This window comes from Chaetodon auriga, chromosome 1 (genome assembly GCF_051107435.1).
Source record: "Chaetodon auriga isolate fChaAug3 chromosome 1, fChaAug3.hap1, whole genome shotgun sequence".
Taxonomy (NCBI): Eukaryota; Metazoa; Chordata; class Actinopteri; order Chaetodontiformes; family Chaetodontidae; genus Chaetodon; species Chaetodon auriga.
The window spans coordinates 22,044,434-22,059,747 of record NC_135074.1 but is presented as its reverse complement, the minus strand read 5'-3'; the positions used below and the strand labels follow the sequence as shown (position 1 = coordinate 22,059,747).

The 15,314-nt window shown below is 44.0% G+C and overlaps 1 protein-coding gene across 1 annotated transcript; it reads left to right on the top strand.

The window, feature by feature from the left end:
* The first annotated feature begins 663 nt into the window (after positions 1-663).
* cmtm4 (CKLF-like MARVEL transmembrane domain containing 4) lies at positions 664-14,976 on the top strand. The gene is made up of 4 exons (XM_076729999.1): positions 664-1,763; positions 8,375-8,551; positions 13,628-13,726; positions 14,105-14,976. Exons 1-4 carry the CDS (start codon positions 1,578-1,580, stop codon positions 14,267-14,269), a joined length of 627 nt encoding a protein of 208 aa, XP_076586114.1. The 5' UTR covers positions 664-1,577; the 3' UTR covers positions 14,270-14,976.
* The last annotated feature ends 338 nt before the right edge of the window (positions 14,977-15,314 follow it).

The following is a 15,314-nucleotide window of genomic DNA, read 5'->3' as shown; positions in this document are numbered from 1 at the left end:
TTCTGCTTTATCCATCCTACTATTTCAAAGTCCCCATGTGGAAGCCATGCCAGTTTCCAACACTTTGTTGGCAAAGCAAACACCTTGTCAAAGTGAATCTGCCCATTCGTGTTGCACAATTGAGCAGATAATGGCCGTGGGAGCTCAGTAGGGTCACTTTAGGAACCCAAAGGAGGACAAAACTGAAAATACTGAAAATTCACTGGCATCATCAGCGGAGATTTATACCCTCACATTAAAGCATAATAGCTTTTGGATGCAACATGTCGGCATCAGATAGACTTTCCAGCATCTCTCGCGGTCTGCAATCACCTAGGCAACCTTGTAATACCACGGAACACCACAGGAGGGCAGTGAGGTACAGGAAAGCACAGTTTAATTCCTTTAATGAAATTAGGCTTATCCCTAAATTCTGAGTTAACGTGATTGAAATGATATCTGCTGAAAATGCAGGATGTTTGGATGTCACATCTGCATCGGTCAGTTTGGAGAAAAGCCAATATGACTGTATGATGCCTCACAGATGATTGTTGAACCCCTAAACTGCACAGTCTTCAGTTTTAATAACTTGGTGGGACAAAAAAAAAAAAAAGTTCTGTTTATTTTGACTTATATTTTGATATTTAAGCGTTTGTTTTAGAGTGATAATGGCCTTTTACATATAATACACCAGAAGCTATTAAGATCATCACAGGGATATGCGACCCCGGAAGACAAAGTACAGCATAAACTCCATAAAAAAGAGCTGCAGCCACACTGTAATCCTCTGGAGAATACAGAAATAATTTCGTCAGGCCTGGTTGGAGAGAAGTTGCGGGCTGCAGAGGCATATCGACGGTGAGAAAGGACCGGTCGAAGGGACAGAAGAGGCAGGAAAAGACGCAGCAGAGCTCGGTCCTGTTGGCGTGGTTCCGGCTGGATTCGTTTTGCAGGCTGTTTGGGAATACTTGAAACGGGCACAGAGCCTGCACAAGAATGTGCACTTTTCAGAGGGGCGGAGACAAGCTTGCCTTGCATCCATAGCGAGTAAAAGCGGCGTATAGGCAGCCTCACTGTAGGCTGCAGCAGCGAATAGCCCAAGTTTACAATAGAGAAAAGACGGCTCTCTCTCGGTTCTTCTGGGCCATAATGGGTGCGTGTTTTTCGGCCGCAGAGGGGAGCCACACAGCCCGGTAGGCATTGTTTTCGGTGCAGCTGAACTAACCAGAATCGTCCATGGTGAAGTGACACTGGGACTCGAACAAGTGACCCGCCTAGCAGAGTTAGAAGTGCGGCTATCGTAGGGAGACGCAACAGTGTGAGCGGGAGGAAACACCGCAGGGCTTCATGAGGCGGAGAGCAGCCGGATTTTCCTGCGCGTAATGTGAAAGAGCACCTACCGCGGCTGTTTCCCAGTGGGCTGCCTCGGACCGGACCGTCTGCTTTCTTTTCTCCATCCACTTCCAGCCTGCATGGAACAAAGTGTGCTTTATGAAACATAACCTGCGCCGTTAGGTGGAACCAGGGGATTTGTCAGCGTGGGCTTGTATGTCGTAACATTTGTCGCCCAGGAGTCCAGCTTCTCTCCCGAAACCATCATGAGGACCACCGAGGAGCCAGAGGGCTTTGACGGCGAGGCCTCCAACACTTCCATGATCTCCGGGGCCAGCAGTCCGTACCAGCCCACCACCGAGCCCGTCCACGCGAGGAACGTTTTGGGGGGCATGAGGTGCGACGTGGAGTACCTTAGGTCGTACTTTGGGATTTTAAAGGTGGTTGAAGTGGTAAGTTTGAGCACGAGCGCGTTGCTGCCATGTTTGTAGACGCACAGCCTCATAAAAGTGAGTAAAACAAACTATGACGCACCATTGGTGGACAACATCCACAAACATATGGACAGAATAACTCCAACAACTGTTCTTTGTCGAAGCTGAAAGTACTGTACTGTACTCTGAATATTAATACCTTACTTATTACTCCTGTCCCCGAAGTGATGAGCCCAGAAAGGAAAATGTCAATTCAATTGTGGCGATCCAGGTCCTGGTTTACCCTGCACTGCATCCCTAGTGGTCAGCCAGTACCTTTACGCCATAAGGTATTGGAGTGAGGATGCAAAGGACCAGAATCCTCAATTCAGCCATGCTTTGCCCAATATTTGAATGTGTATTTTTTTTTTCAGACTTTTATTTTGAAGGACACACATTGGCTCCAACAAAATGGTGGTATTCCAGTTGTAAATTTTGATGTTATCCCCTTCATAGTGATCTGATAGTGTAGTGTAGTGTAATATTATCTGTGTCTTGTGATGAGCTGATATTTCTGAAGGAACTTTTGGTTTGCATGCTTGTAAGATGGCTTAGTCCTTAAATGTGTTTAACAACTGTGGGTCAACTCAGCAGTGCCACCGGCAGTACCTGTGTATTTGATCAAGTTAGAGAATCTTAGAGTAAGAATAATTATTAACACCATCTCTCCGTCAGGATGTAGCAGCCTCTGGAAAAACATAGTTGCACTCACGTCAGTGCACCTAAACCAGATGTCTGAACTGAGACAGAGGCAACAACAAAGCAAAATGAAGACTCCCAAAGCACTGACAATTCACCAGAGGAGGAAATATCTATCAAGCCAGAGCAATTTCTCTTCTTCTGCTGCCAAAAAACCCAGACACAGGCCTGCACACTCACATGAAGGAGAAACCATGGCATTGAGGAAACTAGCAATTACCTCTAACAATGTTTGTGGATAGCACAAGCAAACGAAATGTCCAAACTGTTGAAGATAATACTGCACAGTTCTGGCTTCTCTGCTGCTTTACTTGTAGAACTTTGTTTAACTGTAGAAAAAGCAGCGTTTGAAGGCGATTTTCCCATTTTTGTGGGTGGCTGAGTGTCCCGCTGGTCTCACAGAAGAGCGCAGTCAGCTCGTGCTGTTGCACACACCTGTGATGTTTGCCTCTGTACGTGGGAAGTTAGGATAGGACGCCATCTGTCATCAGCGTGGGAGACGTTTGAGGAGGCGTTGACGAAGAAGATTCATATTCGCAGTCTTCATCTGTTTCACTGTAAGAGATAAAACATAGACTTGGCTGCTCAATGGCAGCACAAAAAATAATGTTATTTATGCATTTCTTTAACATTCCTTTAGCTGGGAATTCACTCCTGCAGCACCATATTGATAGTAGTATTGACAAGTAGGGCTGGATACCCATTTCAAATGTTTTGATACTTGAACCAATGCAGTACCTGAATCTCAGTACTGATGCTTTTCGTTACCTTACATTAAGAAACATGAGTTTAAGCTCCTTAAGGCTGACTGTTGTCTGAACACAAGCAGCTGTACAAAAACACTGATGAGACGTTTCATTCCAGCTTTTGACGTTTTTCGATACTCGGTGCCTTTCAGTCAACACCAAAAAAAGTATTTAGATTGAATAACCAGCTCCACAGGTGAGCTTCAGTTTCAGAACAGTTACCACCAAGTGCAAAGAAAATGTAAATAAGGCTTGCAGACAATATTTAAAGAGCACTAATGCAAATAGAATGCAAATTCTGCAAAGAAAAAAGCTCATTGTGAGACAGAAATGCCATGAAACTATTGCAAAGGTGCAGGTATTACTTTGTGAAACGATGGACAAAAGAAGGGCTGTTCCAGGTGTGTAAACATGATCTTAGTTACTATTACTGATCTTCTGCTTCCACCTTATATTTACTTATTTGTTCAGGGCTGATACTGACTTTCCAGTTTGAGCTCGTCATATCTCCGTCACCAGTAAGGACAGGACCATTGAAAGTCATCCAAGTTTACATTCAGTATCTTAGAGGAGGCCTGCGAGGCTGGCTGCCAAATGTAATAGCTTCACTGGCGGGCATTTTTACTGCTCTGTCCTCTAAGCGTTTAACTCTGTGCCAGCAGAGGCTGCTTGATGATCTTTTAGAACTAATAGATGATAATGCAAAGCTGACTGCCTGTGATGTGCTGTACAAGTGCCTGTTACTTATGTCACTGTGTCTACGGAGAGCCGTTGTGTGGCTGAAAGGGCAGTAGTCATGTGTTGTTAATGGATCATCTTTGTGCAGAAATCAGTTATATGGAGTAATGATTAGCATCAGTGCAAAGTGGACCAGCACAGGACCCTACATGCTGCATGGTGGACATGCTTTTTTAGCGATCCAGGAGGAATGTCTGCTCTACTGGTTGAACGTTAAGCTTTTATGATGATGTCTGTTTTGCCAGTCATCAGTCAAACATTAGTAGGCCCAAAAAGCCTCACACGCCCCCTCTACCAATGTCCTTATGACTTTGCCAAGGCAATGTTTATTATATCACCTCCACACCCAGGCCTTGTTTGCACTAAGAGAGCGGTTGCAAACGGCTCTGACCTTTGCACTGACCCATGTTTACTGAGAAATTCCCTGTTTTTTCCTCTGCACAGACCAGGGTGCCAAGTGCTAGGCTGTTGCTTGTAGCTGTTTCACACTGAAGCCCCATAGTCAACTTGTCATTCCTTGAATGAATGGATGGATATGCAGACTGCTGCTGAGTCTGTACTGATCAGAAAACAACCCCCAGTAGGGTGTAACCTGAGTGAGGTGTGTCCACCCTGACAGCCGGCTTGTCTTTGTCTCTTTGCTGTGACTGGGTCAACAAAGTCCAACTGATATTCAACTCACATCCCTCTGCCCTGACAGCAATTTGATACCTTGTGCAGCCTGATAGTACACCAATCAAACCTTATTTGTTTTCACACAAGCCTTATGGCTTCATGCTGGCTTCACACAAGATGGTGTGTGAACCCACGTTTGTCTTTGTAAAGTACTATTCTAACAAGTACTAATTAAGTATTGACTTAAGGTGTTTTTTTTGTCAGTCTGTGGACGTTATGTAATGAAGTTACCAGATGCTCCCAAATGTCAGCGAGCACTTCCTGCCCTGAGAGAGACGCCACATGCTCCATTCTCTTCTGGTTGAAACATTACTTATTCGGAGGTTGTAGGGAGCCATAAAGACAACAAGAATGTTGTGCATGCATGTGGGGAGACATGAGTGCCTTTGCCTACACATACCTTATCCTCTGGAGTGAAATATAACCTGCATTCAGGCCACGTTTTCCATCACATAGACTGAGGGCTGCTGCTGAAGCATATTCAACATTTTGGGGGGTTTTTTTTCATGTGCACAAGGTCCCACAGCACGAGGAGTGCAGCATATAATGTTGCGTAGTCTCCACAGCAAGGCCTCTTTTCTACTCCATTAATTTTCTGTCCACAACAGATGGTGTATAAGAGGGGGATCTGAGTCCAAGAGGTCTGTAAAGGCAACTAATAGTGTGCATAATCCCGTAGATAAGGATGTCTGTGCAAGCAGGAGGGAGGCGAGGAAGAGGGCTGATGTGCATGATTGTGCATGCGCGGTGAACAGGTTGCATAGGGGTGAAGTTTGACATAAAATCATTACTTAAGAGATTATCCAGTATGGTGCTTTGTGATCCCCCGCCTCGTCCCCCGTGGCTGCACGACACCTGCTACACAGGGACTCGGGGAACGCAGTATGTTTTCTTCGAGAGACATGACATCATCCCCCAGCCCAGGCAGCCCTCCACTCCTGTTTGGGTGTAACCGTTTTGGTTGTGTTACAGTCACAGACGCGCTGCTATCCAACTACGTGCTCTAATGAGGCTCCAGCAGCAGCACAAAATGAAACTTTTGCCGTAATGATATTGGCTGAGTGAGTTTGCTTTCTTCTGTCTTTGCTTTGGTGTGTCACTGGTGGTCATGTGACTGGCAGACATGCATTACTGTCTGTGGACCTTGAAGTGTTTCCTGTGTGCTGACGTCTCAGCCAAAGAGTTGGGAGCTTGGAGAAAGAGTCTGTCACAAACAGGAGATTTCTCCTCTGACAGCTCACCATTTCCAATCATCACGCATCAACACTTGACTTGTCAGAAACAGTACACCGTGCTCATTAAACTGGATAAACAGGGTTGGCTCTTTCGCTGCTGGGAGCCAGGGAAGAGGAGGAGGGGTCTTTTCCTAATGAGACTGTTTGCGTTTGTTCTGAAATGCATTTGTTCAGCAGTGTCAAGCAATGAGATCCAACTGGCTAGTTGGATTCAGATGGGATGCTAATCTACACTGAGCTTCACAGACGATACTTACTCTTACACCTTTATAAAGGAGGCCTTTTTAGCACACACACGCACACACATACACAGATGCAAACAGCAGGTGACAGCTTTACATGGAGAGCATATTTGCCAGTCATATGTGAGTCTGCTTGTTTGTCAAAATTTAAAGATTCTTTTGATGGTGGAGGCATCAGAAGCTCCATGTGGATACAGATTATAGCACAGTGTTTGTCAGGTATTAATGGGACAAGTAGGGGGATTAATGGAATAATGTGTTCTCTAATGCTCTCTGTCGATGCCTTCGGTTTGAAACAGTGGGTGCATGGCATAGTTTTAGTCCACGGTCTTGATGCTTCTCAATTGTCCGTTCTGTCTTATGCAACCATTGTGCTTGAATCATTTTCTGTCGCTCCTCTTCCTTGTTCTCATGTCTCTTACCCTGACACTAGTAGCAGCCATGTGATCAGCTCTCTAATGTTCCTCCTTCTTTCACTGCCCACCAGAATTCTTTAGATAATCTGACCACATCCTTTGAATCATGCCTGCTCAATTCCTTTGACTTTGTTGCCCTGACGACACACAGGAAGCGGTTTTCAAAGGGCTTGGCGCCCTGGTTTAATGATGATTTGTGAGGCCCACTTGCCTTAAGCTTGAGTGTAAATGGTGCTCATCCAAACTCAAGGTTGCCTGCATTGCCTGGAATAATAGCTCTGCATTATATAACCTCTCTGCAGCCGGGGATTCTCATTTGTCCAAACGAATATGTGAGAATAAAAGCAACTCCAACTTCTTGTTTGAGACTATAGCAAAACTTACCACAGAGCCACCCCTGTTCATTAGCGTCTCTGCTAATGAGTTTATTGAAAAAATCAATATAATTAGAGACCAGATCATTACCACGCAACCTTGTACCGAGTCTTCAAAGCAACCTGCAGCAGTGAGATGTTCAGTGTCTTGTTGATGGGGACGACGCTGCTAATGAAGCAGAACTTCATCAGCTCATGGAAGCAATGAGTGGCTCCCTCAGCTTATTAGAAACTGCTCTCTGCCTTTGACTCTTTTCAAGTGTTTTTTGCACTCTCAGTGTTGTAACTGACTTGACGTGCCGTGACAAATATCTGTTAGTCTTTTTTACTCCCGTTCTTCCGGTCTTCAAAGAAAGCATGTGTCAACAAAATGTTTTGCTCAAACTTTCCCAGTCAGGCTGTGACTGCATGCCATTTGTTGTTTTTTGTGTCTGCCGAGGCACTCTCTAAATTAGCCATGACACTTAAGATTTACTTTGCATGGAAAGACACTGACAGCAATTTCATGCACTTCTATGTTTTTCCCTCTGCAAATGAGGGAGGAAAACAAAAAAAAAAACATCCTTATCCTTTACACCTGTGTTAAATTGAATCTGCTTTGCGTGAATATTTGCAAATCCCATGCAGTCAAACACTATTGTGATGCAGTATCTCAATTTGAGTCCTGCCGTACAATAAGTGTATAAAGGACAGACAAACACAACAGGCATGCCTTCATTGACAATCAAACTGCTTTTTCAGACACAAGTACATAATGAGTCTGATACACAGAGTGAAAAGCTCACTGAATATGGCTGTAAGTGGTCGTGCCATTTTGAAAAGCTGAAAACCTTGCCATGGACTTTTTTCATACAGTTAAACCTCCAATCATCCCTCAACTCAAAACCCACCATTATGCAATTTATTATATCAACATTTAATGCAAAATGTCAAGCCTGCTCTGACCAAGCAGATCTGGTCTGAACCGGTTTGAATTCGGTTGTTGCAGGTCTTAATATGTGGCAGTGGCATTTTCTTTAGGTCTGTTATGTCTCTGGGTCTTGGACCGCACTGAGCCAATCGGTAATCTGTGTGTGGTTTTGTCGGGGTCTAGATGGCAAGAGAACACCTAAATAGCAGAATTCTTCCCATACTGTGGTTTGTTGATGGATGTTGGCTGGATGGAGGCATCTTCACAGGCTGCCAGGAGTGGGACTCATGAGATGGGCTCGTGGCCTCTGGGACAATCACTTCATCATCTGGAAAACTTGGAAATTCAGCACTAACAAACACTCACATAGAGTTACAGAAAGGGCTTGACCTGCAGTACCCTTTATGGTTAAGAGCAGTGTAAGCATTTATTTTGAAATTACATTACTTACGTCATTTAGTGGGTGTGACATGTAAAATACACAGTGTCCAGTATGCTCAACGTCTCCTTCTGCTGTTCCTCTTCTCCTGTCTCTCTGTGGGTCTCTGACTTCAGGTCCTATCACTTATTGGATTCATCTGCATAGAGACCATCATGATGTGTTCTCCCTGTGGAGGGGTGTACTTCTTCGAGTTTGTCAGCTGCAGTGCCTTTGTGGTGACGGGAGTCCTCCTCCTAATCTTCAGCCTCAACTTGCACACCAAGGTGCCCCACGTCAACTGGAGCCTAACGGTAGGTACAAATTTATAAATGTAAACAAAAGACAATTGCATACCCCAAGTTAACATGACTGGAATCTGTGGTTAGTGATTAAAATTCATGAGATCCACAGCCCACACACACACACACACACACACACACACACACGAAAAAGACAACACTATACACATCATGCACCAATCAGAGAGTAATTTAAGAGCCTGTACTCACAGAATCTGGAGTTATGGTAGGTAACCAAAGTTTTCTTGGTTTATTCCTGACTTTGCCAGAAAGACTATAATATTCTCGCCTGCCCATCTTTGTTGCTGTTGCAGTGCTTTGGCGTGTGAATTGTTTGGACAGCATGAGAGCGAGAGACTGAAGATGAAAGCTTGTGTCACACAGTGGTAGTGTGAGAGTTAGCAACTAGCGCTAATTAAGCAAATGTTAGCATGCTGCAGTAACATGGCTAAATTACAGCGATGAACATATTGAACATTGTACCCGCTAAAAATCAAGAATTTCATGAATTAAACTTAGTACAGACATTCATGTCTCTATCAGGATGAACTTTGGCGATTCCATCACTTCTCATCAGGTCAAATTTAGTTTTGTCCAATACTTTGGTTTATGACAAAATACCTGCAAAACTAATGACATTCTCATCTATCTCAGCGGCACTTTGTGTTTAGTGCCACTTAGCAAACTCTAGCATGCTACTCATGGCACACTAATATAATGAACATGGTAAACACTGAACCCGCTAAACATCAGCTTGTTAGCATTGTCATTGTGAGCATGTTAGCCTGCTGACGTTAGCATTTTTCTCAAAGCAACAGTGAACGTATGAATGCAGCCATTAGCGTGACGCTGCTTGTCACTTACTTTTGTTTTCTCCCTCATCACGATCACAGCTGTCACACTTTTCATTCCATAATTATCATAAATGTAATATTAAATTACCAATCTATTTCTGTCAATTAGACCAAATCCTTGTCTGACTCATTATGTCAGTGAAGCTGTGAAACTTCAGCGAGTATGGAACAGGTTGGGATGGCACAGAGTTTCAGTGTTCGCCTACAAGGATCTGCATTGTCAGCTGTAAGCAAATGAGCTGGTGGGTGTTCTCCAGCAGATACTGATATTTGCCTACATACTACACACACGTTGGTGTGTTCTGAGCTGTAGCCAGGGATCCTTTACAGAGGAGAGTGGAAAAAAACAGTATTTCCAGAGGCCACACAGCGTACATATCGTAGTAAGCAGTGGATGTTAAGCCAGATGTCCAAATCCAACCATAGCTATCAGATTGCTTTATCCTTGGTACAATATCCCACCTCAAACATGGAGAGAGGGTGTGCCTTTGGCTTCTACTTTTGGCAGAGCAACACCAAATGAAAGCTTTTTACAGTCTCTGAGAGGCGGTTCATGAAATCTAAAATCCTCCTGTATTTTAGATTATCTGGATCCTCCAGGTCTGACTAATTTCCACTCAGGTGATTAATAGTCTAGAAATGCAGAACTTGCATGCATTGTTTGTGTGTTTGTGCGCACAGATGGCCTGTGGTCTTGGTTTACTGGTATTGTTGGAAATACACTGCTAGGCACAAAGTTACTGAGTTTTTCGTATTTTGTCAAATAAAAAGAATTTGCAGGGCAGCAAATTCTGTGTTTACGACTCAGAAACCATCTGCTGTTCACTTGTGGTTAGTAAAGAAAGACTTACAGGAGGTGTTGCTTTCCAGATTTCACAGTCTCTGCTCAGGCTCCAAACTGTAGTAGCTAACAAGCCCATGATGCTCAGTTCCACTCCACAGTCGTATGCTGCACTCCACGCTGTTTATGTCTACGAAGCTCAAAGCTGCTCCACTCACATCTAACCCCTGGGAATTTCACCATGAGTAAGCATTTCAGAGTATTAACCAACTGTTAACCCCTCTGCTGCATTCCTCCGTTTCCAAACTCTTAACCATGGACTGACGCTGCTGTTCCCCCTCTGTGGAGCGAGCTGTTTTATAATGCGGTCGAGAGTCTCAGAAGGAGGGTTATGATCATACAATTATGTGCTACGTGATCCCATCTCCTCCAATTCACCCTCTATGATGACTTTGGCAGCGCAGAGGGGGAAATACAGGCCCGGACCCCCACTTCCTCCCCTTCGACACCAAAAACGAACTCAGTTCTGGGACCTTGTTGTAAAGCCACTTGGTGACTTTCAGTTGTGAAGTTGAAATTCAGGGTTTAGTTTGCATGAATGGGCTTTGCACAGCTAGAGATAAAGGCAGAGCACTCGGTCCATTGTTTTCCTAATTCCCACCGCCAAATGACTGCCGGCCATGCTGAGGGGTTGTGGGACAGAAATGGGGCGACCGTGAGGACACACAGGGAAGATCATTCACAGCCTGAGGGGGAGGTAGAGGGAGAGAGGGATGTTAGTGTTTTTATTTGAAAGGAGACTAATTGTTTGGATGCAGTGTGCCCAATACATTCATTTTGCTTTGTTCTGGGAGTAGACAGTATCTCATCACAGTTAATGCATGAATGAACTGGATGCTTGAGGGGGAAGACCGTTGGTGGGCGCTGACTGGACCCGTCACAGCTTTACACACTTGGGGTGTAACACAAAGCAACTGTCTGTGTCTGCTGACGACATCAAAATGGCTGCACTAATGAAGTTACTAGAATTTGCTAGAATTCCAGATGGGTTTCAACAGAGTTCACCCCCTGAACCTTATGTACCAGTGTGTTGTCTCTTCATGCAGTATCCTCATTTCTCTGTTTGACTTCATGTAACGTCTCTCTGCTGAATCCACAAACACACACAGCTGAGGTTTGTGGTTATTATTAGCTATAGTCATGAATCTATCATCAGTTCAGACCAGAGAGCACTTTGCTCACGTTGTATTTACTTTACCTGCAAGTGGAATCCAATTAAAGCTTTCTTGGTTTTGACAGCTGACGTTTGCCACCCAGGCAGACAAAAGACATGAAAGACTCGTTTCCTATCTTTATTTGTCTTTCCGAAAGAATCAGGCCTAGATGTGAAAGCCGGAGAGATGTTTTCTATTCTTGCATGAGGCTTTCTGGCCCCGTGTGACTTGCTGGGACTGTCAAGAGATTTCATAATTAGTCTTCTGCTGCGTCCGTTATGGTTTCCATAGTTGCAGTCCAGTGAATATTTCCAGCTTCTATCTCGAGAGCAGAGCCGAAACCCAGAACTGCGTTCAGTTGCATGAAACTTCATGTGTTTACATGTGATTAACCCACTTTTTGTGCACAAATGCTAAATAAAATCGTTACAGATTTTACATAGAGTCCTCATTCTTTGTAGTTTAGTATCAAAAAGACTACATTAGTGACACAGATGCATGTTTTCAGAGGCACAAACACAGTAAAAATGTTGGTTTTTCTCATCTATTTTTGCATTTTTTTTTTATTGGTTTATTTTTACTGTGTTGCACATGCAGTATTGCAACAAAATAGGTTGGTGTCACAGTTTTTTCTTAAAATGGGTTACACAGATAAAAACATGGGCTTTGTGCTTTCGAACAGTGTGTGCGTAGCTGGTTATGGTGCCCCGAGGATTCAGCTGGAAACTGTAACTTCATAGTAAGACCTTCTGTACAATTAATTTATAGTTCCAAGAGACAGAACAAACTCATCTAATTCATATATTTTTAAAGCATATTGGTTTTCTTCAATGCTCTGGATCTCAGCAGATAGAGAGAGAACTGTAAAACAATGATAGGAGCCAATAATAAGCCAGAGAGCCAGTGGTTTGGTCCAGTCTGTGCTTGTGTTATTTAAGGTTTTACAGAGTGCTGGCCTGGTGAAAACGTGGAATGTGGAAAAGAGGGAAGCGCAGGGACTGAACTGACTGGATCTGGAGAGAATATGGGATCTGAAAGCTGTAGAAAAGCTATTGTGCACACGAGATCTGGACACTGAATTTGCAGTATTTCCTGTTTAACCGGTTGGGCAAGATAGATGGGAGTGTGTGTGTGTGTGTGTGTGTACCGTGTGCCTGTGGTGTGTGCTGGGATGTTTGCTGTGTGCGGTGGACAGGGTTATGATGTCGTTTGAAGGTCAGGATTATAACACTTGTGTACATTGACTGTGGCAGTTAGCATGAGGTGTTATGAGTACATACAGTATTAACATGTTACCAATTAAACTGCAGCAGTTTTTATGCCCTGCTGCTGTGTGCGCTTGGGTATGTGTGTGTGTGTGTGTGTGTGTGTGTGTCTGCTGAGCGTTGTGTGTCATATGAGAGACTATGTCTGCCATGATCACAATCACGCATCTGATCACGAGGGCTGTGCCCCAGTCACGCTGAGCATTCATCATTAACCCTTCGCTAACTTTCTGTGCTGCTGCAAACAGGAGAGTAAAACATCAAAGGGAAGTATCTCTTTCGTTCTCCCTCTCATGCGTAACAAGGTGGGGGATGGAGAGAGTTCTGTGTGTGGAGAGGGTGTGTTTGTGTGTAATATGAGGTGCTAGGTGGTTTGTGAGTATGTGCTGTCGGCTCTCTTTTGCCCTCCTGTAGTTTTAAACTCACAGTGAAGCACCAGGAGGCAGTCTGGCTGGTTAGATGAGTGGAGCAAAACTGTGTTTGTTCAACATCATCCTCTGTGTCCTGGAGGCATGTTGCATTAGATTTGGATTGTGTCAGAAAGACCTCATACCTCAAATTATCTGTAGAATTGGTGTCAACATTGATGCATTGATATATATATATATATACCCATGTGGGGTTGGATACTGGATACTTTTTTTGGTGTTATCCAAAATGTGTCCAGAGCATCAAGTCCTGATAGCTGTAGATAGTTTCTGATATAAATCCTGATTTATTTTTTTTTTTACCAATTTTAAACTGTATTTTGTTTCTATTCCTTAAAGCACGGTATCTCAAAAAGTATTACTTTTGGTATTGGTACCAAAACTCATATGTAATATTGAGCAAATTCAAATCATGCCCGAACTGTATGTATATAATAGAAATGACACACACGTTCATGTACAGTAGCTGTTTCTTTTCACGCTGACACCAACATAAATGACAAAACTCCCAGCGTCATGACACTGTGTTCTTGCGTCTTCCTGCAGGACCTGGTTAACACCGCTGCCAGCACCTTCTTCTTCTTCTTGTCGTCTGTTGTGCTGGCCTGCATCAACCACAACACTGGAGCTGAAATAGCAGCAGTGGTGAGTGGTCTGGACCGTCCTATTTTGCCAAAATACACAGATACAAAACATAGCAGACATCTTCATGTGCCTCCTCCTCTTCTCAGCCATCAAGGCGAAGGATTTATACTTGTGTATAAATACACTGATGCAATACAAGAGAGACCATTTGTGTTTGTGTGTATAGAGTGTTTAAGCACATTTATCAGTGCATGTCTAATCTTGCACTTTAAAACATGTTAGCCTTTAAGCCTAATATGATTAGTCTGCACAGATTTTACATCAACAGATCTACAAGGACACATTTCAGGAACTGTGTGCCCATGCAGCGTTTAATCCTTTGGTTCCCATTTAAACTTAGACATTGTTATTCTACTTCCTGTTTCCACTCGTGTGCAGATCTTTGGCTTCCTGGTGACAGGTGTGTATGGAGTAAACACCTTCCTGGCGGTACGGAGGTGGCGTCTTGGCAATGGCTGCCAGGGGGCGCCTCAGACCAGCGAGTACATGCGAGCACGCACGGCATCTCGCGGAGAAATGGAGGCAAGACCCGAGCTCGCGTGAGTGCTGGCAGACAAGCAGACGGACTAAGGGAAAGCCAAACTACCGGCAGCTGAACGAGACGGACGCTGCTCCGCCTTCAGAACGGTATTTCATTCAAGTCTGGAGTGGAAGGGCCGTCTCGAGCTCACCACATGCTTTTGACTTCTCATCACAACACCTCAGCTGTGCTTTCCGCCTGCCCAGCCACTGAAAACATCTTCATTCCATAGCCGCAGAGGAGGTCCATATGCGGCTTTGTTGTATCAGGCCTCACATGAAGACACTAAAGAGAAGAGTCAGAAATGAAGGTATTTTCTGTTTTCATCCGCGTATCTTTCGTAATCAGCATGAAGGATGACTTTCACGAAAAGCCCAAAAAAAAGAAAAAGAAAAGAAAAGAGGCTGACTTCACTCCAGCTGTGCACCAGCTCCTGTTCTGGAGCCGGCGTTGACTTTTTAGAAAGTTTTGTGTTTCACTGTGAATGAAGTTAAAAAGAAGGTCGGCTTCTGTACAGTTTGCTTCTATCACGCTGCTTTCTGTGACGTCTGTGGTGAGTAATACCATCATTGATCCAGGAAGCCACTGGACCTGCACCATGCGGCGACCTGCAGCACAACAGAAGCACCGCGGCGTTACCGTTCTCTCTTAGACGCTGACATCAGCCTTCTACCTGTGAACAAGCATTAGATACGTTCATCTAAAAAAAAAAAAAACATGCCGATTGGAAGAGATTGTCTCTCCTTTCCAACTTTACAAATCTTTGTGACCATTAGCCGCTACTAAAATATTTCCCGCCAGCAATTATGCAGAATTATAACAGCACAGGGTAATTCGTAACTGCAATAAAGACGGGCAGTACAACAAAAAATATCTGAAGTGAGTGAAAAACATTTACTATATATTACTATATGTTCAATTCCATCTATTTTTCCGCAGTTTGCCTGTAAATGATCCAAAAAACATCCACGCTAGAATTCCCACAGCTTTAATTTCACCTCGAAATTTGCTTTCGGTCAGCGGCGTGAGCCAGCTGTAGGTGAGATCAGGCGATGATAATTGGTATCT

Bases quoted from the DNA above. Each gene is read 5' to 3' on its own strand.
- cmtm4 (XM_076729999.1), top strand. From the start codon at position 1,578: ATGAGGACCACCGAGGAGCCAGAGGGCTTTGACGGCGAGGCCTCCAAC. The intron at 8,552-13,627 runs GTAGGTACAAAT...GTCTTCCTGCAG, and splicing joins ACGTCAACTGGAGCCTAACG to GACCTGGTTAACACCGCTGC. The intron at 13,727-14,104 runs GTGAGTGGTCTG...ACTCGTGTGCAG, and splicing joins GAGCTGAAATAGCAGCAGTG to ATCTTTGGCTTCCTGGTGAC.